This window comes from Erpetoichthys calabaricus, chromosome 10 (genome assembly GCF_900747795.2).
Source record: "Erpetoichthys calabaricus chromosome 10, fErpCal1.3, whole genome shotgun sequence".
In the NCBI taxonomy this organism is placed as follows: Eukaryota; Metazoa; Chordata; class Cladistia; order Polypteriformes; family Polypteridae; genus Erpetoichthys; species Erpetoichthys calabaricus.
The window spans coordinates 137404337-137427290 of NC_041403.2; the positions used below are offsets into that span (position 1 = coordinate 137404337).

A 22954-nucleotide genomic window follows, 5' to 3' on the forward strand; every position below is an offset into this window, starting at 1 on the left:
GCTTTTGGGACGTGGAATGTCACCTCTCTGAAGGGGAAGGAGCCTGAGCTTGTGCGTGAGGTTGAGAGGTTCCGGCTAGATATAGTCGGGCTCACCTCAATGCACAGCTTGGACTCTGGAACCAATCTCCTTGAGAGGGTCTGGACTCTCTACCACTCTGGAGTTGCCCCCGGTGAGAGGTGCCGAGCGGGTGTGGGTATACTTATTGCCCCCCGACTTGGAGCCTGTACATTGGGGTTTACCCCGGTAGACGAGAGGGTAGCCTCCCTTCACCTTCGGGTGGGGGGACGGGTCCTAACTGTTGTTTGTGCGTATGCACCAAACAGCAGTTCGGAGTACCCACCCTTTTTGGAGTCCCTGGAGGGTGTGCTAGAGGGCATACCTTCTGGGGACTCCCTCGTACTGCTGGGGGACTTCAATGCTCACGTGGGCAATGACAGTGAGACCTGGAAGGGAGTGATTGGGAGGAATGGCCCCCCCGATCAGAACCCGAGTGGTGCTTTGTTATTGGACTTCTGTGCTCGTCACGGATTGTCCATAACAAATACCATGTTCAAGCATAGGGGTGTTCATATGTGCACTTGGCACCAGGACACCCTAGGCCTCAGTTCGATGATCGACTTTGTGGTCGTGTCGTCGGACTTGCGGCCACATGTCTTGGACACTCGGGTGAAGAGAGGGGCGGAGCTATCAACTGATCACCACCTGGTGGTGAGTTGGCTTCGATGGTGGGGGAAGATGCCGGTCAGGCCTGGTAGACCCAAACGTGTTGTGAGGGTCTGCTGGGCACGTCTGGCAGAGCCCCCTGTCAGAAGTAGCTTCAACTCCCACCTCCGGCAGAACTTCGACCATGTCCCGAGGGAGGTGGGGGACATTGAGTCCGAATGGGCCATGTTCCGTGCCTCTATTGTTGAGGCGGCTGACCAGAGTTGTGGCCGTAAGGTGGTCGGTGCCTGTTGTGGCGTCAATCCCTGAACCCGTTGGTGGACACCGGCGGTGAGGGATGCCGTCAAGCTGAAGAAGGAGTCCTACCGGTCCCTTTTGTCCTGTGGAACTCTGGAGGCAGCTAATAGGTACCGGCAGGCCAAGCGGAATGCAGCTTCGGTGGTTGCTGAGGCAAAAACTCGGGCATGGGAGGAGTTTGGGGAGGCCATGGAGAACGACTTTCTAACGGCTTCGAGGAGATTCTGGTCCACCGTCCGGCGTCTCAGGAGAGGGAAGCAGTGCAGTGTCAACACTGTATATGGTGGTGATGGTGCGCTGCTGACCTCGACTTGGGACGTTGTGAGTCGGTGGGGGGAGTACTTCGAAGACCTCCTCAATCCCAATAACATGCCTTCCAATGAGGAAGCAGAGCCTGGGGACTCGGAGGTGGGTTTCCCCATCTCTGGGACTGAGGTCACCGAGGTGGTCAAAAAACTCCTTGGTGGCAGGGCCCCGGGGGTGGATGAGATACGCCCGGAGTTCCTCAAGGCTCTGGATGTTGTAGGGCTGTCTTGGTTGACACGTCTCTACAACATCGCATGGACATCAGGGACAGTGCCTCTGGATTGGCAGACCGGGGTGGTGGTCCCCCTCTTTAAGAAGGGGGACCGGAGGGTGTGTTCCAACTACAGAGGGATCACACTCCTCAGCTCCCTGGAAAAGTCTTTTCGGGGGTTCTGGAGAGGAGGGTCCGTCGTATAGTCGAACCTCGGATTCAGGAGGAACAGTGTGGTTTTCGTCCTGGTTGCGGAACAGTGGACCAGCTCTACACCCTTAGCAGAGTCCTGGAGGGTGCATGGGAGTTCGCCCAACCAGTCTACATGTGTTTTGTGGACTTGGAAAAGGCGTTCGACCGTGTTCCTCGGGGGATCCTGTGGGGGGTGCTCCAGGAGTATGGAGTACCGGACCCCTTGATAAGGGCGGTTCGGTCCCTGTACAACCGGTGTCAGAGCTTGGTCCGCATTGCCGGCAGTAAGTCGAACCCGTTTCCAGTGAGATTTGGACTCCGCCAGGGCTGTCCTTTGTCACCGATTCTGTTCATAACTTTTATGGACAGAATTTCTAGGCGCAGCCAGGTTGTTGAGGGGGTCCGGTTTGGTGGACTCAGGATTGGGTCACTGCTTTTTGCAGATGATGTTGTCCTGTTTGCTTCATCAGGCCGTGATCTTCAGCTCTCTCTGGATCGGTTCGCAGCTGAGTGTGAAGCGGCTGGGATGGGAATCAGCACCTCCAAATCCGAGACCATGGTCCTCAGCCGGAGAAGGGTGGAGTGCCCTCTTAGGGTTGGGAGCGAGATCCTGCCTCAAGTGGAGGAGTTCAAGTATCTCGGGGTCTCGTTCACGAGTGAGGGGAGAATGGAGCGTGAGATTGACAGGCGGATCGGTGCGGCGTCCGCAGTGATGCGGGCTCTGCATCGGTCTGTCGTGGTGAAAAAGGAGCTGAGCCATAAGGCAAAGCTCTCAATTTACCAGTCGATCTATGTTCCTACCCTCACCTATGGTCATGAGCTATGGGTAGTGACCGAAAGAACGAGAGCGCGAATACAAGCGGCTGAAATGAGTTTCCTCCGCAGGGTGTCTGGGCTCTCCCTTAAAGATAGGGTGAGAAGCTCAGTCATCCGGGAGGGGCTCAGAGTAGAGCCGCTGCTCCTCTGCATCGAGAGGAGTCAGATGAGGTGGCTCGGGCATCTGATCAGGATGCCTCCTGGACGCCTCCCTGGGGAGGTGTTCCGGGCACGTCCAACCTGGAGGAGGCCCCGGGGAAGACCCAGGACACGCTGGAGGGACTATGTCTCTCGACTGGCCTGGGAACGCCTTGGGATTCTCCCGGAAGAGCTAGAAGAAGTGGCCGGGGAGAGGGAAGTCTGGGCATCTCTGCTCAAGCTGCTGCCCCCGCGACCCGACCTCGGATAAGCGGGAGACAATGGATGGATGGATGGATGGATGAAAATTTTAATTACAACCCATTTATTTACAACTAACGTTTTTTGGACTTAGTTTTACTTAACTTGTTGGCTACTATGCAGAGCCCTTAATAATCTATTTAAATTTTCAACAGCTACATTAAACTTATAATTGTTACCTGTTTTCTTAACCAGCCATCAGTTAATAATGAGCTGCAAATGACAAAAGGAACCAACAGCTCTGCAGATAACGTGCTTCCATTTAAACCTGCATACCTGCTTTATGAAGTACCTGTGTTAATAAAATGTTTTGAAATAAATGAGAGAGAAGGGAAGGATCAAGAACTACAAATCTTTTCCAGACCACAAAACATTTGGAAAATGTTGTCAGAAAGAAAAACGTCCACAATCTGATAAAGATTTGTCTTGGAATAATAGAAGCACTAAAAAGCCATACGATTAAAGACCACATTTCGTTATCCACTAGGCCTGGCTTCTAATTATGAAACTGACTGAAGTGAAAGCCTGCACTCACTGCGGACCTCCAGGACCAGAGTTGAGTACTTCACCATCCATTCACGGTGGCCTCCTGAATAAATAAGAAAACCCCATCCATCCCAGATTGGATGCCAATGCATCACACTCTATAACATTATTGTTGGTAATATAAACTCCCTCATTTTAATACCTGATGCTGAAACAAACAGACTTTTAGGTCAGCCTTTGCTTTCCACATGCTCTTTTCCCGATAGATCATATTCCATGTACTGTACATCAGATACAAAGCAAGAACCACCTCCTGATGAGATGCCAGTCCATTGCAGCACACTTTCATACACACACCCTCTACCCCTTACTAAACTAGTTTTCATTTCCGAATTAACCTGAAATGCGTGACTTTGGGATATGAAAGGAAATCAAAGTATGGTAATTGAAGGCATCTCAGTTCTGAGGCCAATTTAGAATTGACTGTTAGCCTATATTGATATGGGAGTAAAACTTTACTTTACAGCATAAAGTCCAGATAGACCACATCCATGGGTAAATTAGGTAAGTGTGCCTTTTGTGTAAACTCTATAACACATAGAATCAGGTGTAGGATCGTGAAGGTTCTTTACTGCACCACTGTGCTGACCCATGTTCTAATTTTAGTGTATTTTAATGCACATCGGGCATGAAAACACTTGTGCCGACAAATAAATGATGACTTAAAAGGCTTAGTTTCTAATTTTTTATAGAGTAAATGTTAGCAATTAACAAGTTCCATAAATCCCTTGCACTCACTACTTTAATTCTTTTATTTTTCAATCCCAGTTATTCCAAGTGAGGGTTATTGTATGGGCTGGAGGGCAACACAAGAAATTGACTCTGCACCTATGCATTGCAGGGTGAACTCGTGTACTGTTTCTTAAATCATTTCAAACTAATTTAGGGTTGTCAGTTATTGTAACACTTACATTGTTGGGATGTGGTAGGAAACCAGAGGACCTGCATAAGATCCACACAGACCTCCAACTCAGATTTCTAGTGGTATTACAGTATTAAATCTGAAGCCTTTGCAGTTTAAAGTAGAAAAATGCTTCATATGGGCAAAAGCAACATCTGTTGTATATATAGGATATACTGTATATAGGACACTGTCCTAAAAGAAGCAACCTCTGAAAAGGATTTAAGTGTTTTACGTTGACACAACCTTTTCATCACCTAAGCGATGTGCCGAAGTGATTAAAAAAGCAAATAAAATGTTAGGTTATTTGATGAAAACTGTTGAATTTAAATCAAGGGATGTTATGTGAAGTGACATCTTTAGAGGGGCTTCCGGGGTTTTAGCCCCTGATCTCAGGCATTTTAGCCCCTGATATTTGAGAGGCCTTCCCAACCCTGTTCAATGCACTATGCCTATAGCCCCTTATCTTCTATAGGATAGCTGTGGTTTCTCCCATTTACCATTCAGATAATGGCTGCCAACAGTGCAAAATCTTCAAGGTGGGGACCCTCCTGGCTTCAAAAACATGAAAACTCTAAGGGGGACCCACTAATCGGGATATGGAACTGATGCTCAGACCATTCAATGCACTAGCGAGACCACATCTTGAATATTGTGTGCAGTTCTGTTCACCATGGTATAAGAAAGTCCTAGCAGCACTTGAAGCTTTAAAGAGGAGAGCAACCAAGTGCATCCCAGGACTTAAGGACATGACCTACTGTGACAGCCTCAGAGAATTAAATCTGTTTAAACCAGGATCTAATCCAGGTATTTAAAATTCTTAAAAGCATTAATTAAGTAGATCTAGCAGCATTCTTTCGGTTTAAGGCTGAGCCACATACTCAAGGACGTTAGTGGAAATTAAGGGGAAGTGCATTTAAAACTGAAGCCAGGAAGCACTTCTTTACGCAAAGAGTTGTGGGTCTCTGAAACAAACTACCGAGACATGGAGTTGAAGCAGAAACCTTGATAACCTTTAAGAAGAATCTGAATGTGATACTGGGACAGCTTAGCTAAACAAACAGGCTTGATGGACTAATGGTCTCCTCTCATTTGCCAAATTTCTTATGTTCTAACATTCTTTTGCCTTAACACTACAAACAAAATGCCCAGTTACTGTGTACCTCCATGCGACTTGAGGTACAATATGGAATGTTGGGTTTTACTCCCTGAATATTTAGAAATATAAAAATAACACAAAATGAAGATGCAAAAAAAAAACAGTTAAGCTTAAATGAAAATTGTGAAAGGTTTGGTTTTGTTTAAGCAACACTTGCAGTGGCCTTGTTATGTAGGTGGCTATCTCTCATAACATTTCTGCTACGTTCACTCTGCTGCTGAATTCTGATTATTTTTTAGAGAAATGTAAATAGCAAAAAATGACAAAGTCTTAAACTGGTGACACATGACATGACTTCTAGTCAGAGCGAATGTCAGACTTGATGACTGCGGTTGCTGACCTTGTTACCTTGAACATCTAACATTAAACAACTAGAAATTGCAAGGCATGACAAATTATACAAATCCATGATGACTTTTCAACACTTTCATATTTCCAAAGTATTGTGGGTGCATCCCTTTTTCTGACAGCCGGTAAGACGCTACCTAACAGAGCCGGTGCTGTATAAATGCTTTACAGATACATCAATTTCATCCATCATTCTTTTTGTCAGGGTATGTATAACACAATACATCAGACAGATAAGCCTTTCTTATGTTTGTAAGCTTCCAAACACTCTCACACTAGAAAAGTCATATAATGTGACCAGGCCTTTACTTGTCAGATGAGATTTAGACCACTTTTGTATCCATCCATCAGTCTTTGATATCTGCTTATATGGAGCAGGGTCACTGGGACCAGGCATATATGCTAAACACACTCACACATACACACACACACACAGAAGAGCTATTTTAGCATCACCAATTCACCTAACTTGCATGTATTTGGACGGTGGGAGGAAACTAGAGCCTCCAGGGAAATTTCACACAGACCTGGAAAGAACATACAACCTCCATGCAGGGAGCACCTGGGACGTACACACCAGTCTCCTTGTTGTGAGGCAGTATCGCTATCAATGTACTACTACTTTTATATGTGGCAATTAAGCCATTACGGACATAATTTCCAGACAGAAGGGCAGCTTCAGCAACAGACTGCTGTCACTGTCCTGCTCCACTGACAGACTGAGAAGATCGTTCCTCCCCCAAACTATGCGACTCTTCAGTTCCACTCGGTTGGGGGGTTTGGGTAGACGTTAACATTATACAAAGTTATTGTCTGTTTTTACCTGCATTGTTATTAATCTTTAATTTAATATTGTTTTTTGTATCGGTATGCTGCTGCTGGAGTATGTGAATTTCCCAGTGGGATTAATAAAGTATCTATCTATCTATCTATCTATCTATCTATCTATCTATCTATCTATCTATCTATCTATCTATCTATCTATCTATCTATCTATCTATCTATCTAATGTGACGTGAATGTTTCCTGAGTTTTTATATGACCTTTCATCATATGTCTGCATTGATAACATCACCTACAATGCCAACTCAGCATGCCAGTGGAATCAACTGAGGTCACACGGACTCAATAAGCATGGGTCGTGGGGGACAGGGACTGCTCAAGCACACCATTGCTGCACATTTTCTGATGCAAATGGCTGGTCCCAAGCTTTTGTTTTTCCAAAAGAGTTTTAGTTGGTACATAGGACAATAATAACTCTATAAACCTGTAATGACCCAATGAACAGATGTGGACCTAATTTACTGAACATCCCAGATGACATTCTGAAATTGTAAAGCAACTGTTCTGCATGCTTTTAACATCTCCACATCTCACCTCCATTAGTCGTGGCTCCTCTCTCATGTTCACAGATTTCTATAAGCCTAAAGCAGCAATTGTAACGTTTTTGTATTTTTCTGCCTTGTCATCATGAGCTGAAGAATCTGTAGATGTCCCGCACTAAAACCAATCAGCATACTCCTGACATTTTTGTGGTCTAATAGGTTGCATCTATCTGACAAATCTGTTTTACTGAATTTGTGTATGCAGGAAACATAGAGTCCATCTCTATAAATCATCATATAGGATTTGGGTCACTTGCAAAATTAATTTGAACAATCAGACATTAATATCAAACATGATCCAGAACTCAGAACTGAGGCCCTCTTCTGTGCAATGTGAATATAGCCATAGCGTGGTACTTGTGTACAAAAGTCGTCTTTGTTGTTGAACCCAAAATGCCAGCCATTTTAATATACATTTCTTTAGACCTACTGAAGCAGATAGTGTGATGGGAATTCTTTCCTACTAAAGTTCTGATGTCAGATGTCAAGCTATAAAACAGTGTCAGAATGAGTTGGGTATTTGTGAAGGTCTGGTGGCAGGATTGGCACTCCAGCCACTGGAAACAACATCACCCTGTTCCATTCCATTTGATCTAGTGTGCTGCTGAGGTGATGCAAGGCTGTGCTCAGGTCCTAATTTGGGATCCTGAGGTGGTTTGTTATGTGGTGGGTGCGGCAACATGTTCTATCAGTGCCTGCTCTCATTCTCCTCCTTCTCCTGAGTGCTTGTAACGAACCGTACAGAGATGAACCTTAAGGTCATCCTGGAATGAGATTCTCTCTCATCCATCAAGCTTTGTATATCAGGGTGTTTGAAGATATGCCGTCGGTGGGAAATTCAGAGTTGAGTGGGTTTAGAAGGTACAACGCCTGAATTCCACAAGGCCAAAGCCAAGCACAAAAATATACATTTAATTTTTGAAAATATAACAAAAAGTGTATTTTCAGGGTAAATAAGAGTGAGAATTTGGTATGTAGTGTTGCGTGATGTTACAAGTAACAAACGGGTGACCGAGATAATACTTGAATTTGTCATAAGTTATCTAGTATTCAATGAAGAGTTACTTCATGATAAGAAAATAGAAAACATATAACTGGTTCTTAAAGCGACCACTTGGCACAAAAAGCCATTGCTGAACTACCAAAAATACCATCTACTGCAAATTTAAATTATCAGCAGAAAATGGGGAAGTTGATACAGTATATGGGTCTCAAAATTCTTCATGGCTGTTGTACAACACCATACCAGTTTCACCATCAAATACAATAAATTGGCCAGACACAACACTGGTGTAATTTAGTTCGGTCCCTGAAAAACACATTTATTAGAATAGCTTCTGACTTCAGTAGAGTGCCAGGCAGGTTTGAAATACAGTAGAACACTTCAATTGGCATTTTTAAATGGCATAACAGGAAAATAAATAGTAAATGCAGGAAGTGTGTTAAGTGAAGGAAAATGTCACTGATTCAACATGATCCCATTAATACAGGTCTGGGATCACTGTGTTTAATTTTGTATTTTTATTTTAATAATTTCACTGTAGTTTTTTTATGATTACTAATTATGATGCAGTTTAAATTTGCTATAATTATTTTGAGGAACTACTATTGTCCCCTTTGTTGTTTCAGATTGTTTTTCCTTTTCGTGATGATAGCCACCACTCCATTGTTTTACTCCTGAACACTGAGGCCTGATTGCAGCTACGGTCACACTGGAGCTCAATTCCCGTGTTTTTAGTCATACATAACAAAAAGTCTGATCTAATTAGAGAAGTGTGATTAGAAACATGGAGTCCTGTCTCTGTATGTGTCTCAAAACAGATCTAACTGTGCTCAAACCAGCAGCTACAATTTTTCATTTTCTTTTTCCCTTCCTTGCCATCATCATCTCGCAGCTTCGCAGACATCCTGCACCGAAACAATGTTAAATAGTGCAGCAACCAACTTCTATTAGTTTGCTTCTGTCTGACAAATCAGTCATGGAGAATCCACTGCATCCACTGAACAGTATCATCTCCAGATAGAGGAGCAGCTTCAGCGACAGACTCCTGTCACTGTCCTGCTCCACTGACAGACTGAGGAGATCGTTCCTCCCCCACACTATGCGACTCTTCAATTCCATCGGGGGGTAAACATTAACATTATATAAAGTTACCGTCTGTTTTACCTGCATTTTTATCACTCTTTAATTTAATATTGTTTTTTTTATCAATATGCTGCCTGAGGAGTATGTGAATTTCCCCTTAGGGATTAATAAATTATCTATCTATCAAATTTGCTTTTATTCATTTTATGTACATTCAGGATATGCATCTGTACTCGCGTGAGATTTTGTTCAGTCGCAAAATTAATTTGAACATAAGATAAAAACAAATCCGGTACAAGGCAAACAGAGTCACAATAGAATAGCGTGAGGGTGACTTGCACTTGTTCAAACAAATTTTTATGACAACAACAGCACCTAAATTAAAGTGAAATATGGGAAAGCACTAACGGGCTTCTTCTGTAAATGCTTTTTTCACTATTGCAGGGGGGCCCACAGATATTGTACTGTCCCAGTGAGAGAAAAACTGTCGTAAATGGTGGTGATCTGCCAGCGTGCTACCCTTTTGGATTTGTATGAAATGATTATAAAGGTTTTGAAATGTGTATTTGTATTAAATAAAGGAAGTGAGAACTTTCGGGGCTTACCTTGGAATAAAGTGGGATAGCGAAAGGTGTGGAGGTAATAAGTTCCTTTGTTTTACAGAGATTTTGTGAATTCACTTTTTTTCCCACTGTAGGTACTGTAGAATAATAATGTGTATGATGGTTGCAGTTAGGGAATGACCTCTTCAGTCATGATCATAATTGTTGAAATGAGTGTCCTGCTGTTTAACCATTTTGTTTCTTGGTCAATTTCACAGTTTCTTTCACCGCACTGATTATTTTTTATTTAATTTTATTTTAGGAAGGAAAATGCCTTTATATAATTCTGATCATGGCGATGTACTGGTGCACCGAAGCTCTCCCTCTGGCTGTGACAGCCATGCTCCCCATTTTCCTGTTTCCTTTTTTTGGAATCTTGCCCTCAAGTAAAGTGTGTCCACAATACTTCCTCGATACCAACTTCCTGTTCCTCAGTGGTCTGGTGATGGCTTCAGCCATTGAGGAGTGGAATCTTCATCGGAGAATTGCCCTGAAGGTCCTCATGATTGTTGGAGTGAAACCAGCCTGGTAAGAATTATTTGTTCGGTGTTTCACTTTTATGGTACTTTGCTCATGAAGGGATAAGCAGGATGCAGACAAATTTCTTTTCTCAAATTAATGTCAAATCATTATTAACATACTAGTCAACACTCTTCTGTAGTGAGGATTATTAAATGCTCACAAACAAGGTTTGCAGATGTTTTTAAACTGAAAAATCTGAAGATCGGCTTTATGTTAAAACTGCACTGTTTTGGTTTCTTCTGAGTTTTCCAGCTCAAATACTTCATGCAAGCCATAAGATCACTTGAAACATTTGGAATGTGGGACACATGACCTTCTTTCAATTGAGTTCTGAATGAAATGCCACTCTCTGGGTTTGCTTGAATAGCAGGCTGTCCATTTTTATGAATTGTACAAGGAGTTTGCATGCGTCAGCACTTCTCAATGGCTCCCTTATATCACCCAGGTTGTCCATGTACTGTACCTGTCTATTGATTTCACAGTTAGACTGATTTCTTGAGTGACTCTAAGAATTCATATCAATTTATTGTTAGGTTAACCTACATTATAATAAAAGCAGCTGATACATGCATAAACAGTACAGTACAGGGCAGAATGACTCCACTGACAAACTAATAAAAATACAGCATGTGGAACGGTTTCACTAGTGTAATCTGACTGGCATGCAGGTCCTGGTCATAAGTCATGCTGAAATTTGTATCCGATATCTCATCCAGGTGCCATAGTTTTAAAAGTTGCCAAGTTTTCTGGTACAGTAATTAGTTAAATGGTTCAAAGGTGCAAGCTGAATGAATGAGAAATATCATTTTCTGGTTGGCAAACAGTTTTTTGGGTTTTGGGTACAATGCAGGGGCTTTGTTTAAGGCATCTCTTGTCATAAATATTCTTTATTGATTGTAAGAATAGCACCAGAAATGAACTGGGCCATTTTAATAACCCTTTTCACAGAATCAATCCTCTGTGCAGTGTGTGAATGATAAGGGGAGTCACTGAGCCCCAAACCCTGGACATAACTGACATATACACATTCATTTTATTCAAATATAATGATTTTATTTTAGCCAGTACCCAGTATCCAGGCCCTTCTAGAATCCTCCATACAACACACCACAACTATGAAGACTTTTTCTCCTTCTCCATCCTACCCCTCTTCCTCCAAGCAAGTGTCATCCTCTGCTTTTTGACTCAAACTCACCTGGATGAGGTTGAACAGCTTCTTTTATCTGTGACCTGGGAGCTCTTCTGGTGCTAGGACATAGCCCCCTTGAAGCCTTTTCGGGTCAAACCGAAGTCCTTGAAAGTAGGAATTACTAATCCCAACAGCTCCTCCTGGTGGCCTCCATGGAACCTAACAGGGCTTCCCCATGGGACTACAAGTCCCAGCATGCCTGCAGGGTGTCCACATGAGAATCATAACTCATTGATGTTGCCATTTAGTGTACCAAGTCATAAAGAATTAACACATTGTTGTTTCCCACAGTCTTTCCATTATATTGGTCTCCCAGCTATGTAAGAGTTACTGTTTTTTCCTAGATGAAAAGTCCGTCAATCCATTTTCCTTTATTATAGCACTAGCTGTGTAAGTCTGGGCTCCTAGAAACTATTGAAATCATCAGAAAAAAAAATGAAATGCAGAGATGTTGGGTAATTGAAAGGAAATATGTTGGGCAAGGGATGAGGATTTATCTCTGATGTTGTCCCACTGGACCAGTTAAGTAGGCACTCATGATATTATTTTCATTGTCCCCGCAGGCTTTACATTCGATGTCATACACCTTAAAAAACGTCATGGTAAACGACATTCCATATAAAAACCATGTGACAATTTTTAATCAACTTGCCCTGAATTGAGAATTCTTCTACTTTTACTTTGAGACTTTCCATTTGTCTTACTGAGGAGAACACCACATATCATGCCCAATAACTGGTTCGAGCAAATAAATTCCAACATGATCCAGTGTTTGACCTTGCGACTTATTAATAGCCATTGCAAAGGGTGGGTTTTACGGGAAACTGTTGCCATTTCAATCTGAAAGGCAATCCAGTTTCAGATGGACATAAATCGATTTGAGGAATCAACACTGTTTAAGAACTTCCACTTGAATTGCATTTTGATTCAAATCTGTAATAACCAAGCAAGTTCCATTACATAGTCAACACTTTGTATTTAGGTTTTGAAGGAGCATGATAATACATCCTGCTTTCAACGTAAGAATATGATTGGCATTCCAGACATAATGAATAGCATAATTCCAGTGTAATGCTGTTCAAAAACTCCACAGAAAACTTGTATGTTTCCTGGTCATCATTAGTTACAATGGAGTTATCACTTAGATAAGTAACATTCAAAAGGACTGTGCCATATCCTTTGAGATTCTGTCTCCAAATATTTCATTAACAATGGACCACGGCAAATCATGGATTCTGGCACTTCAGTCAATCAGTCACATTGCTTGTGCATTAGCGGCTAAATGAGTTTCTCTTTCCTCTGCATTTCATTTTGCCGACGTGCTTGCCTGCCTTGTCTATCAGCAGCTAAGTAAGCTTCTCTCTCCTTGGAGGTTTCATTTTGCCGATGTGCTCACCTTGCTTGTGCATTAGCGGCTAAGTAAATTTCACTTTGGCGACGGAATCACTTTCTTTCAACTTCATGCTGCAGCCTCACTCTTCTTTCTTCTTCAAACTTGTTAACTTGGGGGCACCTTGGCATGATTTAAATCTAATCGTAGATAATGGAGCCACCCAGGCTGGACAGACAGACACACAAACTTCCACGTGTAGATGTTTTATATATAAGATTCTGTCTGGGCCAGGAATCATCATCCATCCCCATCGGGACTCCTGTCCATCTACTGTAGTACTCACAAGTACGACTACAAAGGTGTGCTAATCTAAAGCAAATTGCATCTCTCTCTCTCTCTCTATACCTGACAAAACTTATTCTGGAAAATGGAGAATTCAGTAGGCTCTGGGGGGCACATGCTTTCCTAAGAAAAAAAAACCCAGAAATTTAGCACTTTTTAATTTGCTGGAGGTAATCAGAAACTTGTAGAAAGTGGGCCACAGGTGCAGTTTTCACTGATGTCATTTGTGTTCTGGTCACACCAGCTTCTTACAGATGGCAGCACTCTTGGGCATCCTTGACAGTCTCTAAATATTTTGTCAGATGCTACTGAAATGAGCATGGTGTATCAGAAATGACTGATGTTTTGGTGAACACTGGATAAGAAAAGAAGTACCCCATCCAAACCTTTACTTACTAAATGTGATAAAGCCTGTCTTCTGGGCACAGAAGTACCAATACCAAAAAAGACAAGTGCAAAGATTTGTGAAGACTACAGAACAATAAGCTTATTATCAGATCTATCGAAGGTAATGTTAAAGTTGATAGCAAAAAGAATAGAAATGAAGGCAGAAAGCTATAAGGAAGAATTAGGAAAGGGAGAGGAATGAGGGACACTGTCAGAGTGTTGAGGATGCTGAGTAAAAGAAGTCTAGCATATACTATATGTCTGTTTTGTGGACCTGGTGAAAGCATTTGACAGAGTAAACTGGGTAAAACTGCTAGGCATTTGGGAAACATGAGAGTAGATTGATGAGACAGAAGACTAATTATAAACTTATACATGAAGCAGTCGACAAAAGTAAGAAGCATATATGGATTAACAAAGGCATGTCAAATAGGAGAAGTAACAGAGAGGGATGCTCACTCTTGCCAATCCTGTTTTTCATCTACTTTGAGTGAATAATTAAAGAAGCACTGACAAACAATGAGTTGGGGGTGAAAGTTGGAAGAAGATGGATTATAGCGATAAGATTTACAGACGATTAAGCAATAATGTCAAACAATGAAGACTACAGAAACTACTGAACAAATTAGACTACACATGCAAAATGTGTGGGCACAGAAAGTGACAGCCTATCATGTAGAAGGCAAAAAGTCAGCTCTAGACAGGCTGCCAGTACATTGCATCGAATACATAAAGTGTATGAAACGAAGTGAAAACCCTGCTTCCAGTTATGAAGGAAGCTGTTGGTCTGGTGTAGCATGGCTTTTCATTTCTGGTTTAGAACTCTTTTATGTGTAAGTGCATGGCTAGAAGCTGAGTGCAAATGTTAAAAGTGACAGTAAGAGTAGAGGTTTTAGGTGCAGCATGAGAAAGTTTGGGGGAGGTCACCTTGGTCACAGAAACACGAAATAACAAGACATAGCAGTAACTAAACTAATTCTAGGACTGCAGGGTATGAGATATGAGGGAAGATTAAAGGAGCTGAGCATTTTCAGTTTAAGCAAAAGGAGATTAAAAGGAGAGTTGATTGACGTGTTTAAAATGATGAAAGGAGTACAGTGGATCACAACTGTTACTTTAAACTGAGTTCAGCAAGAACATGAAGGCACAGCAACTCGTTAAGGGTAATTATTGCGCAAACTTTAGGAAGTTTTTCTTCACACAGAGTACCACAGACACATGGAATAAGTGACCAAGTAGCGTGGTAGACAGTAGGACTTTAGGGACCTTCAAAACTAGACTTGGAAAGAAAATCTTGTTTAAACTTCTCTTTATATGGAGCTAAACCCATGCGAAGACGATCTTGTTCAGAATTTGATTTAAAGAGAACAACTAAAAATGGCACTTTTAATTAAGGGAAAGAAATTAGTAACTGTTACTGTTTCTTATTGGTAGGAATTTATTGCATGATGAGTAAGTTTTAATTTTAGACTTTGATGCCAACACAGAGCTTTTATTGAAGCAATTTTAAAGTTTGGCTACTTTAAATCAACTCTGTAAAATTACAGAATAGCACTATTGGCAATGTCTCCTGTAATACAGAGTTCTGCAGCAGTTAGCCTTTGGGCCTCCCTACTGCTTTCTGCAGTCCATGTTTGGAGGGACAAAAGCAAAATAGCTAATTTTTGTAAGATATAAACAAAAAGCTCTAGTCCAGTTTGGTGTAGTCCCGTTTGGATCATAGCACCATGATTTGTGTATTGTTTCTACCAACTGTAAGTTAAGGAATGACTCTAAACATGTAAACTGTGTGCAATGTCATTTGACAACTCTATATGTTCAACATCCCACAGGACAAACATAGCAACACACACACAAATAAAGACCCTGGGGAAATGCAATATAAAAAGTGCCTGCAATTATTTATAATTTGAAATCCATATCACATAAACAAGCCATGATGGCCACTTGTTAAGAGGAGTCAGTGGAGGAGCTTCTATATTGAGCTTGAGCTCCAGAGCTTTGTGTTGTAAACCTTCTGCTTGAAAACACTGTAAAGGTGTGACTTCTGAATCTGAGGTGATGTTCTGCTTATTTATTCCTATTTGAGGATACCAAGGTAGGCTGAATTTTAACTCCATGTTGTGACTTTTGCAGGTTTTCAGAAATTAGCAATAGGCAACCTTCTCGAAAAGTGGATATATAGTGAAAATGTAGTTCCCTGTACATAATGAAGTAGCTAGCTTTAATACCATGTTCTTGACAAACTGGACATAATTTAACATAGTCAGCTGGGTTTGTATACAACACTGTCTTCACATTTCATATTAAGAATTTTTCATGCAAATGTTTCAATTTAGGAAATTTGGGGTTTGAATTAATAAGTGTGAAATGAATGGAATTTGTATTTGTTTTATTTCAAACTTTAGAGAAGACTCACTTAAAAAATGACTTGCAGGTCAGTAAACACTGTACTTCTGACCCCAGATTTTCACTTTATTGTTAATCTGTCCAGTTCTTTATCTCTACTTTTATCTCTTTGGATTAATGTTTTACCCAGGATGAAAGAAAATCTGAAAAGTAAATGCAAGAGAGTTTTATTAAGTCATATATTTTTTTTTATTTGCCTGTAATATATGACTATCCCTGATGCTCTTTTAAGGGTCCAGAACTATTGAAAAGTAGAAACATGTTAAGTTTGCTGTCTCAGGTTCAATTTCATATGCATCTTAAAAAAATCAAGCTGACAGATAATTGCAGGAGAAACAGGAGTTATCTTTAGAATTGTTTTTTGTAAGCAGATTTTGGCTTTGCATTTTATGAAGCAGTGTGCAATCATTTATCTCAAATAATCCTTGGGATAATAGGACAAAAAACAAACCAAATGGGAACTGAGGTACAAAATGTCCCATTACTGTCCAGTACACAGATAGCTTTAATACCTTGTTCTTGACAAACTGGACATAATTTAATATTGTCAGCTATTTTATACACTCTCGATTACAAAGCCATTAAACAGTCACTATGTTTGGAAGAACATTTTCTTTTAATAATCCATGTGGTTAAGATTGACAAAAAAAGGCCTTTGAATTTTTAAATTGATATCAATCAGAGTTTTGGCCCACAGAGTAAACATTAAGGAAATCTTTGTTGGTAACCTAATAAATGAAAAAGCCTAGGGAAATAACATTTGTTTGCATTAGACATGCTAATTTTAAAAATCTCGTAGCAAATTCATGCATTCTGTATGCACTCTGTGTTAATCCCGTCAGAGCCAAACCTCTTAAAATAACGTTTATGGTAAATTCACATGAGTTTTTACTTAATTAGAGTAGAATGTAGATTTTTCAGAGCAGCTTAGAAGAATGTGAATTTCCCATTGGGATTAATAAAGTATCTATCTATCTATCTATCTATCTATCTATCTATCTATCTATCTATCTATCTATCTATCTATCTATCTATCTATCTATCTATCTATCTATCTATCTATCTATCTATCTATCTATCTATCTATCTATCTATCTATCTATCTATCTATCTATCTAGATAATGGATGATTCTGGTTTTCCCCCTCTAAGCTAGCATGATAGTGGAATAGCCTTAATGCTCTGCTGTATTCCTGTATTTAGACAATACTGTACAATGTCAGATGTAGGAAGGCAGCTAGAAAGAACCATAAACTGTTAGACAGCAAGGCGTATACTTTTATGACTGTATGTGCGTTACAGGCATACGGTCCTAGTGTATGAGATAACATATAGAAATGTAACCAATACATTTAAGCTTTAAACAAAACAATATAGACAAGAAAAGATTTTTTTTTTATTGTTTATATCATCAATTTTTTTTTATAAATTTTTGTGTGAACATCTTGCTTTGAATTTCACTTAAACATTTAAAATAAAGACACATGGACTGTCACTGACACTTGTACTTCTTTTGCACACAAGTCTACTGATTACTGCAACCTTTCTGGTAGGTACATTTTGAACTACCTGGTAAGCCTGGACAAATGCAGTTGTTAATAATAATAATAATAATGATAATTTTTTTTACATTTATATAGCACTTTTCTTACTACTCAAAGTGCTCTCCACACAGGAAGGACTCGGGAAGCGAACCCACAATCTCCTTATTGTAAAGCTGCAGCACTACCACTGCGCCACCTGCAGTTACAATTCATAATGCACATTCAGAACAGTGTCTCCGCAAATGTGGGCATTTTAGTCCTCTGACCTACTCATTCACATTTTTAATTTTATGACAGTTACTTTATATACTCCCGTATAAGTCGAGTATTGAAACTAGAAAAAATAGATCATAAATCAGACCCCGACTTGTACACCCGTTCAAAATTGCGACACTTACTTTTTTTTTTTTTTTTACCTCTTCTTGCCTCCTCCAATCTCACACCAGTTTCTCAGACACATTGAATTTTGTTGCAGCAACACAGTTACCAATTTTGTTCGCTACTTCAACAATGTTTAATTTAAAAACAGCTTTATATTTTCTTGTGATTGAACACTATATTGTAGTTAAGGGATGCTCTTACAATAAAGGTGTATGAGGATGTGAGATACAAAAAACACAAATCAGTGCAAACATTGCTTCGGAATAGTTCAGGTATTACTGTGTGGTCATGTAGGCACAATAGAGAGAGAGAGAGAAGTTAGGAGCACACGCTGATACAGCGCATTTCTGCATCCACATAGAAAAGAAAGGCAGTGAGCTCTGTGGTTACTCTCTCAGGTGGACATTAGCATATTATAAACCCTTGTACCAATAGCATAAGTTTTCCGCATTCGACTTATACGATCGACATTATAAAATACCGGAAATTATACTGTAAAATCAAGTCCCGACTTATCTGCTGGAGAACTTATCCGCAAGTAAATACGGTAATCTTATTTTTGCACATAAGGATGAGAAAATGATACCCAAACGAAATGTAGAACTTGAGATTTTAATCAATTAACATTTCAAAGTTTTAATAAATTGCGATAAAATCACATATTCTAACTCATAAACAGTATTGTCCATAATTCATATAGAATAAGCTCTTAAATAACAATACTTTTGACCATTTATGAGAACTACACTTCTGCTTAATCCATTGGATTTGTTCTACTGGCATGTCTCAGGAAACATCCTGACTTGAATCAGCTGAATCACCCTCGGGGAAATGTGCCACATGGCTGTAGTGTGTCTCGCAACCATATAGCAAGACAGGAAGCACCAGGACTCTAAAGACTTGGACCTTCGTCCTTTTGCATAGATATTGGGAGCACCACACACTCCTTTCCAGCAACCTCATGACCCCCCCCCCCCCCCACATGCTCTCCCAATCCGTCTACTGACTTCATTGGAAGAGTCATCAGAGACATGAATGTCACTGCCAAGGTAAGTAAACCTCTCGACAAGGTCAACACTCTCTCCGCAAACAGACACACTGCTGATGGCTTTGCCCAAGAGGTCATTAAAGGCCTGAATCTTGGTTTTTATCCAGGACACTCACAAGCCTAGATACTCAGACTCCTCGTTCAGTCTCTAGAGCGCCCCAATCAGAGCCTCCATTGACACCACAAAGATCACAGCATCGTCAGCAAAGTCAAGATCCATGAATCTTTTTTCACCAACAGATGCCCCACAGCTGCTGGACCCCACAACCTTGCCCAACACCCAGTCCATACAAGCAGAGTAGGAGCAAGAACACACTCCTGACGAACCCCAGAATCAACTGGAAAAAACACACAGGTCCTCCCCCCACTCTGCACAGCACTCACAGTACCAGTGTACAGGCCGGCCATGATATTCAGCGGCCTTGAGGGGATCCCGTGAACCCTCAGGATGTCCCTCAGGACAGCTTGATCAACTGAGTTGAACGCTTTACGAAAATCGAGAAAAGCTGCAAAGAAACTCTGCCGATATTCGTGTTTGCGCTCCATGAGAACCCTCATTGCCAGGATGCGGTCAATTGTAGACTTCTTAGGCATAAAACCAGACTGTTCTGGTCGCTGGTAGGTGAACAAGTGATCATGGATCCTATTCAGGAAGACCCTAGCAAGGACTTTACCCGGCAATGAGAGTAGTGTTATCCCCCTATAGTTGTTGCAATCCAGGCGATCACCAAAGTTAAGGAACAAGGAACATGGTCACCAGACCCACAGGGACCAAGACAATCCTCATAGTCAGCCCTGTCAGTGCCAATGGCTGCATTGAAGTCACCCATGACCAGAGGAGTGTCACCACGTGGGCACCCATCGAGCGAAGCTGCGAATAAAATGTCTCCCTCGCTGAGACATCACTCACCGCAGTCGGAGCATACACTGAGACAACAGAGCACCCAGGGAATGCCGTAATCTGAGCCTCATAATACGCTCGTTGAAAGGAGTGACACTGGACACCATCAGAAGAAGCCAATCTGCTACAGCAACAGCTACTCCCCGAGTATGACAGCCATTGAATACAGTGAAAATATTTAAAATAGGTGGATTCCATATTTAAAATATAACCCAGCGTTCTTTGTTTTCTTGTGTGTTTGTTTAGTTGTAATGCAGTACAGTAAATGTCAATGATTAACAGGTCCCAAACATCTGTCCATTATCAAATCTGCTTAATCCAGAAAAATTAGCAAAGTGGCACTTGGGGAGGAAGACGAGGGTTGGTGGTGTTTCATAAATGGGTATGTGTGTGTCCTCTTCTGTGATATTGCCATGACCCTTCAACTCCTTGATCCTCTTTAAAGGAGCTGCAATTCCTGAGGGGAAAAAGAAAGAATTCCTTGAATTGCCAACAGACTGTCTTTTTCATTCTGAAAGTGGACTATGATAATGCCTTTAGCCTCCAGAAAATGACATCTGCCATTTTAACTAATGGGAACATCGGGCAAGCATTTCTCAGCATGTGCCCCTTGTTTATGCACCACTCTTATCTTTACTGTTTCTGCTCACTACAGGTTGATCCTGGGAATTATGTTAACAACTGCATTTCTGTCAATGTGGCTGAGTAACACTGCGACCACTGCCATGATGCTACCAATTGCCAGTGCCATCCTTAAAAGCCTTTTTGGAGATTTGGAGACGCTTAAAGAAAAATGCAAGAGGACTGAGACAAACTCCCGTAAGTTGCCCTTTCTTTGCCACGTCAATGAATGCAATACTCCATTCTTGTGATTTTCTTTCTAATCCTGAAATGCGATTAACTTGCCTCCAGCTTGAAAGCACATTTATATATGTCAAGGGAAAATAAGATATTTGTTTGCAGAATTTTCTGAAGAATGACTTGAATTTTTGTAGTCTCATGCCATAGATCTTACAAAGTCTAATTAGGGATTATTTTTTCATTTATTGTAACTATGTTACATATTGTATGTTAATTACTCAAAAAAGCATGATTCAGAAGCTTGGCTCATGTGTTTAAGGACCACGATCCTCACTGGGGGTCCTTTCACATTGAGTTGGGATGGTTTCACCAAGTTTGTCCAAAAATTGAAGGCTATTCGTTATAAATTGGCCAGTGGTGTGCATGGATGTGTCTCACTTGGGTTTGCTACATTTGTTGTGTGCAATGCACCCAGGATACTCTTTGCTTCCAGGTAGCCCATAAGCAGGTTTTTCAAATGAAATGTGTGAATGTGTAAATAGCAGTTATACCCAGAATTACATTTGTAGGGACCTTCAGCCTCTCTTGATGACTTTGTAGTGGACCTTTCCTTTTCTCATTAAAGTATTCACACGTGAAAAGCATCAGTCTATACTTGTGACGATGATGATGATGATGATGATGATGATGATGGGATAAAGGAGACTTGGCAACTGGGGTGAATTTGTCATGAACATTCCACAAGCTTTTTGGTCCTTTTTTCTCTGAAGACTACAGGCCAGCCTGGCCCTTCTCCTTAATTATGTATTGTGAAAAAGCAAATGTTACTTTTTTATTGTAAAGTTATGATCAGATTCTTGTAGCCATTAAAACAAAGAGTCACAAGTCTGCCGTGTTCTGCCTTGCTGTTCTTGGGGTTATACAATAAATCTTATTATGCAAGACCTTGTGCCGTCCCTGCAATCCTCTGGGAATTACTTTGTGCCAAGTACCATTCAGTGAAGGCTGCTGTGCTCTCAGTAGAGCCTTGTAACAAAACTGCAGCTAATACAGATTGTCATACAGCCAAAGCCATGAACAAATGCTGAACGGTCAATTAGATAATCTCATTGTATAATTGCAATTTTAAACTTTGTGTCAATGTGTGTTGGATCAGACCGGTGCTTAGATTGTCAGCGTCAACAGAAAAATAATACAACACAAGTCTGTTCATTCATTGCATCCATTTTCCCTAACCAGTCCAAGTCACTTCAGGATTGTCAAATTCTGACGCCTATACTGGCTGATTCAGGCACAAGGCAGGAAGAAACTCTGAACTGGACGCCTGCCCATCACAGGCCACACATACTGTATGACCTTCTGGAAAGTGTATGTACTCAATGCTTTTATCTGAAAGCACTTTCAAATGATGCATTGCACAGGGAACATGCAGAATAAGTGTCTTATTGGAGTAGTGAGTAGCAATATGCAACTCACTTCTTTAGTGTCTGAGGCCACAGCACTTGTTTGTCTTGCTCTTTCATCTTAATTTTAATGCTTTCTTCTTTTTTAAGTTCAGACTTTTCTATTTAAACTGCAGGGTTTCATGTGCTCCTTCCCTCTTATTCAGTCTTCTCCAGCCAATGTCCTCCAGCTGTTTATCATCTGGACACTCATTCATGTCTAGTTCCTTAAATGAGTTTGGATTAGCTTAGTCACATTTCACCATGTCACACAAGCACGCTCTGTTCTTATCCTTTCCATGTTTAGTCATTCAATGCTTTTACATGTGCTTGAATACTCTGGTTATTCACAGAGAATTGGTTTATACATTACCATGTAAACCAGTTAGTTTTTCCATTTAGAGAAACTGAGATGCTGGTCTTATAAACCAGCTTAACACATGTAGATTTCTCCACAAATAACCCAGTTATTTTGGCTGTATTAACCCTTAACCAGGTTACTGTTAAGGATTTTGTAATCTGCGCTTGTACATTAAACTCTTAGCTTCACAAACACATCACAGTTAGAAAATGGTGGAAGCGTACACAAAGATACATTTCCTGAGACAAGTGCTTGGGTGATCGCATTATTCCTTCTATTGGTTGAAGTAATCTGTCTCAGCATTTCACAAATTGCTAAATTTATGCTGATAAGCTGAACAGCAGCCCAATCTCAGAAGACCATGGCCCCATGCTTGCTTTT

At 41.0% G+C, this 22954-nt stretch overlaps 1 protein-coding gene across 1 annotated transcript in view; it reads left to right on the plus strand.

Moving 5' to 3' along the window:
* slc13a3 (solute carrier family 13 member 3) overlaps positions 1-22954 on the plus strand; it is a 129793-nt gene that overhangs the window by 17393 nt on the left and 89446 nt on the right. Inside the window, exons 2-3 of the mRNA XM_028811932.2 lie at positions 10177-10442; positions 20625-20788. Coding sequence (XP_028667765.1) covers positions 10177-10442; positions 20625-20788 — 430 coding nt within the window. The remainder of the gene's footprint in view (positions 1-10176; positions 10443-20624; positions 20789-22954) is intronic.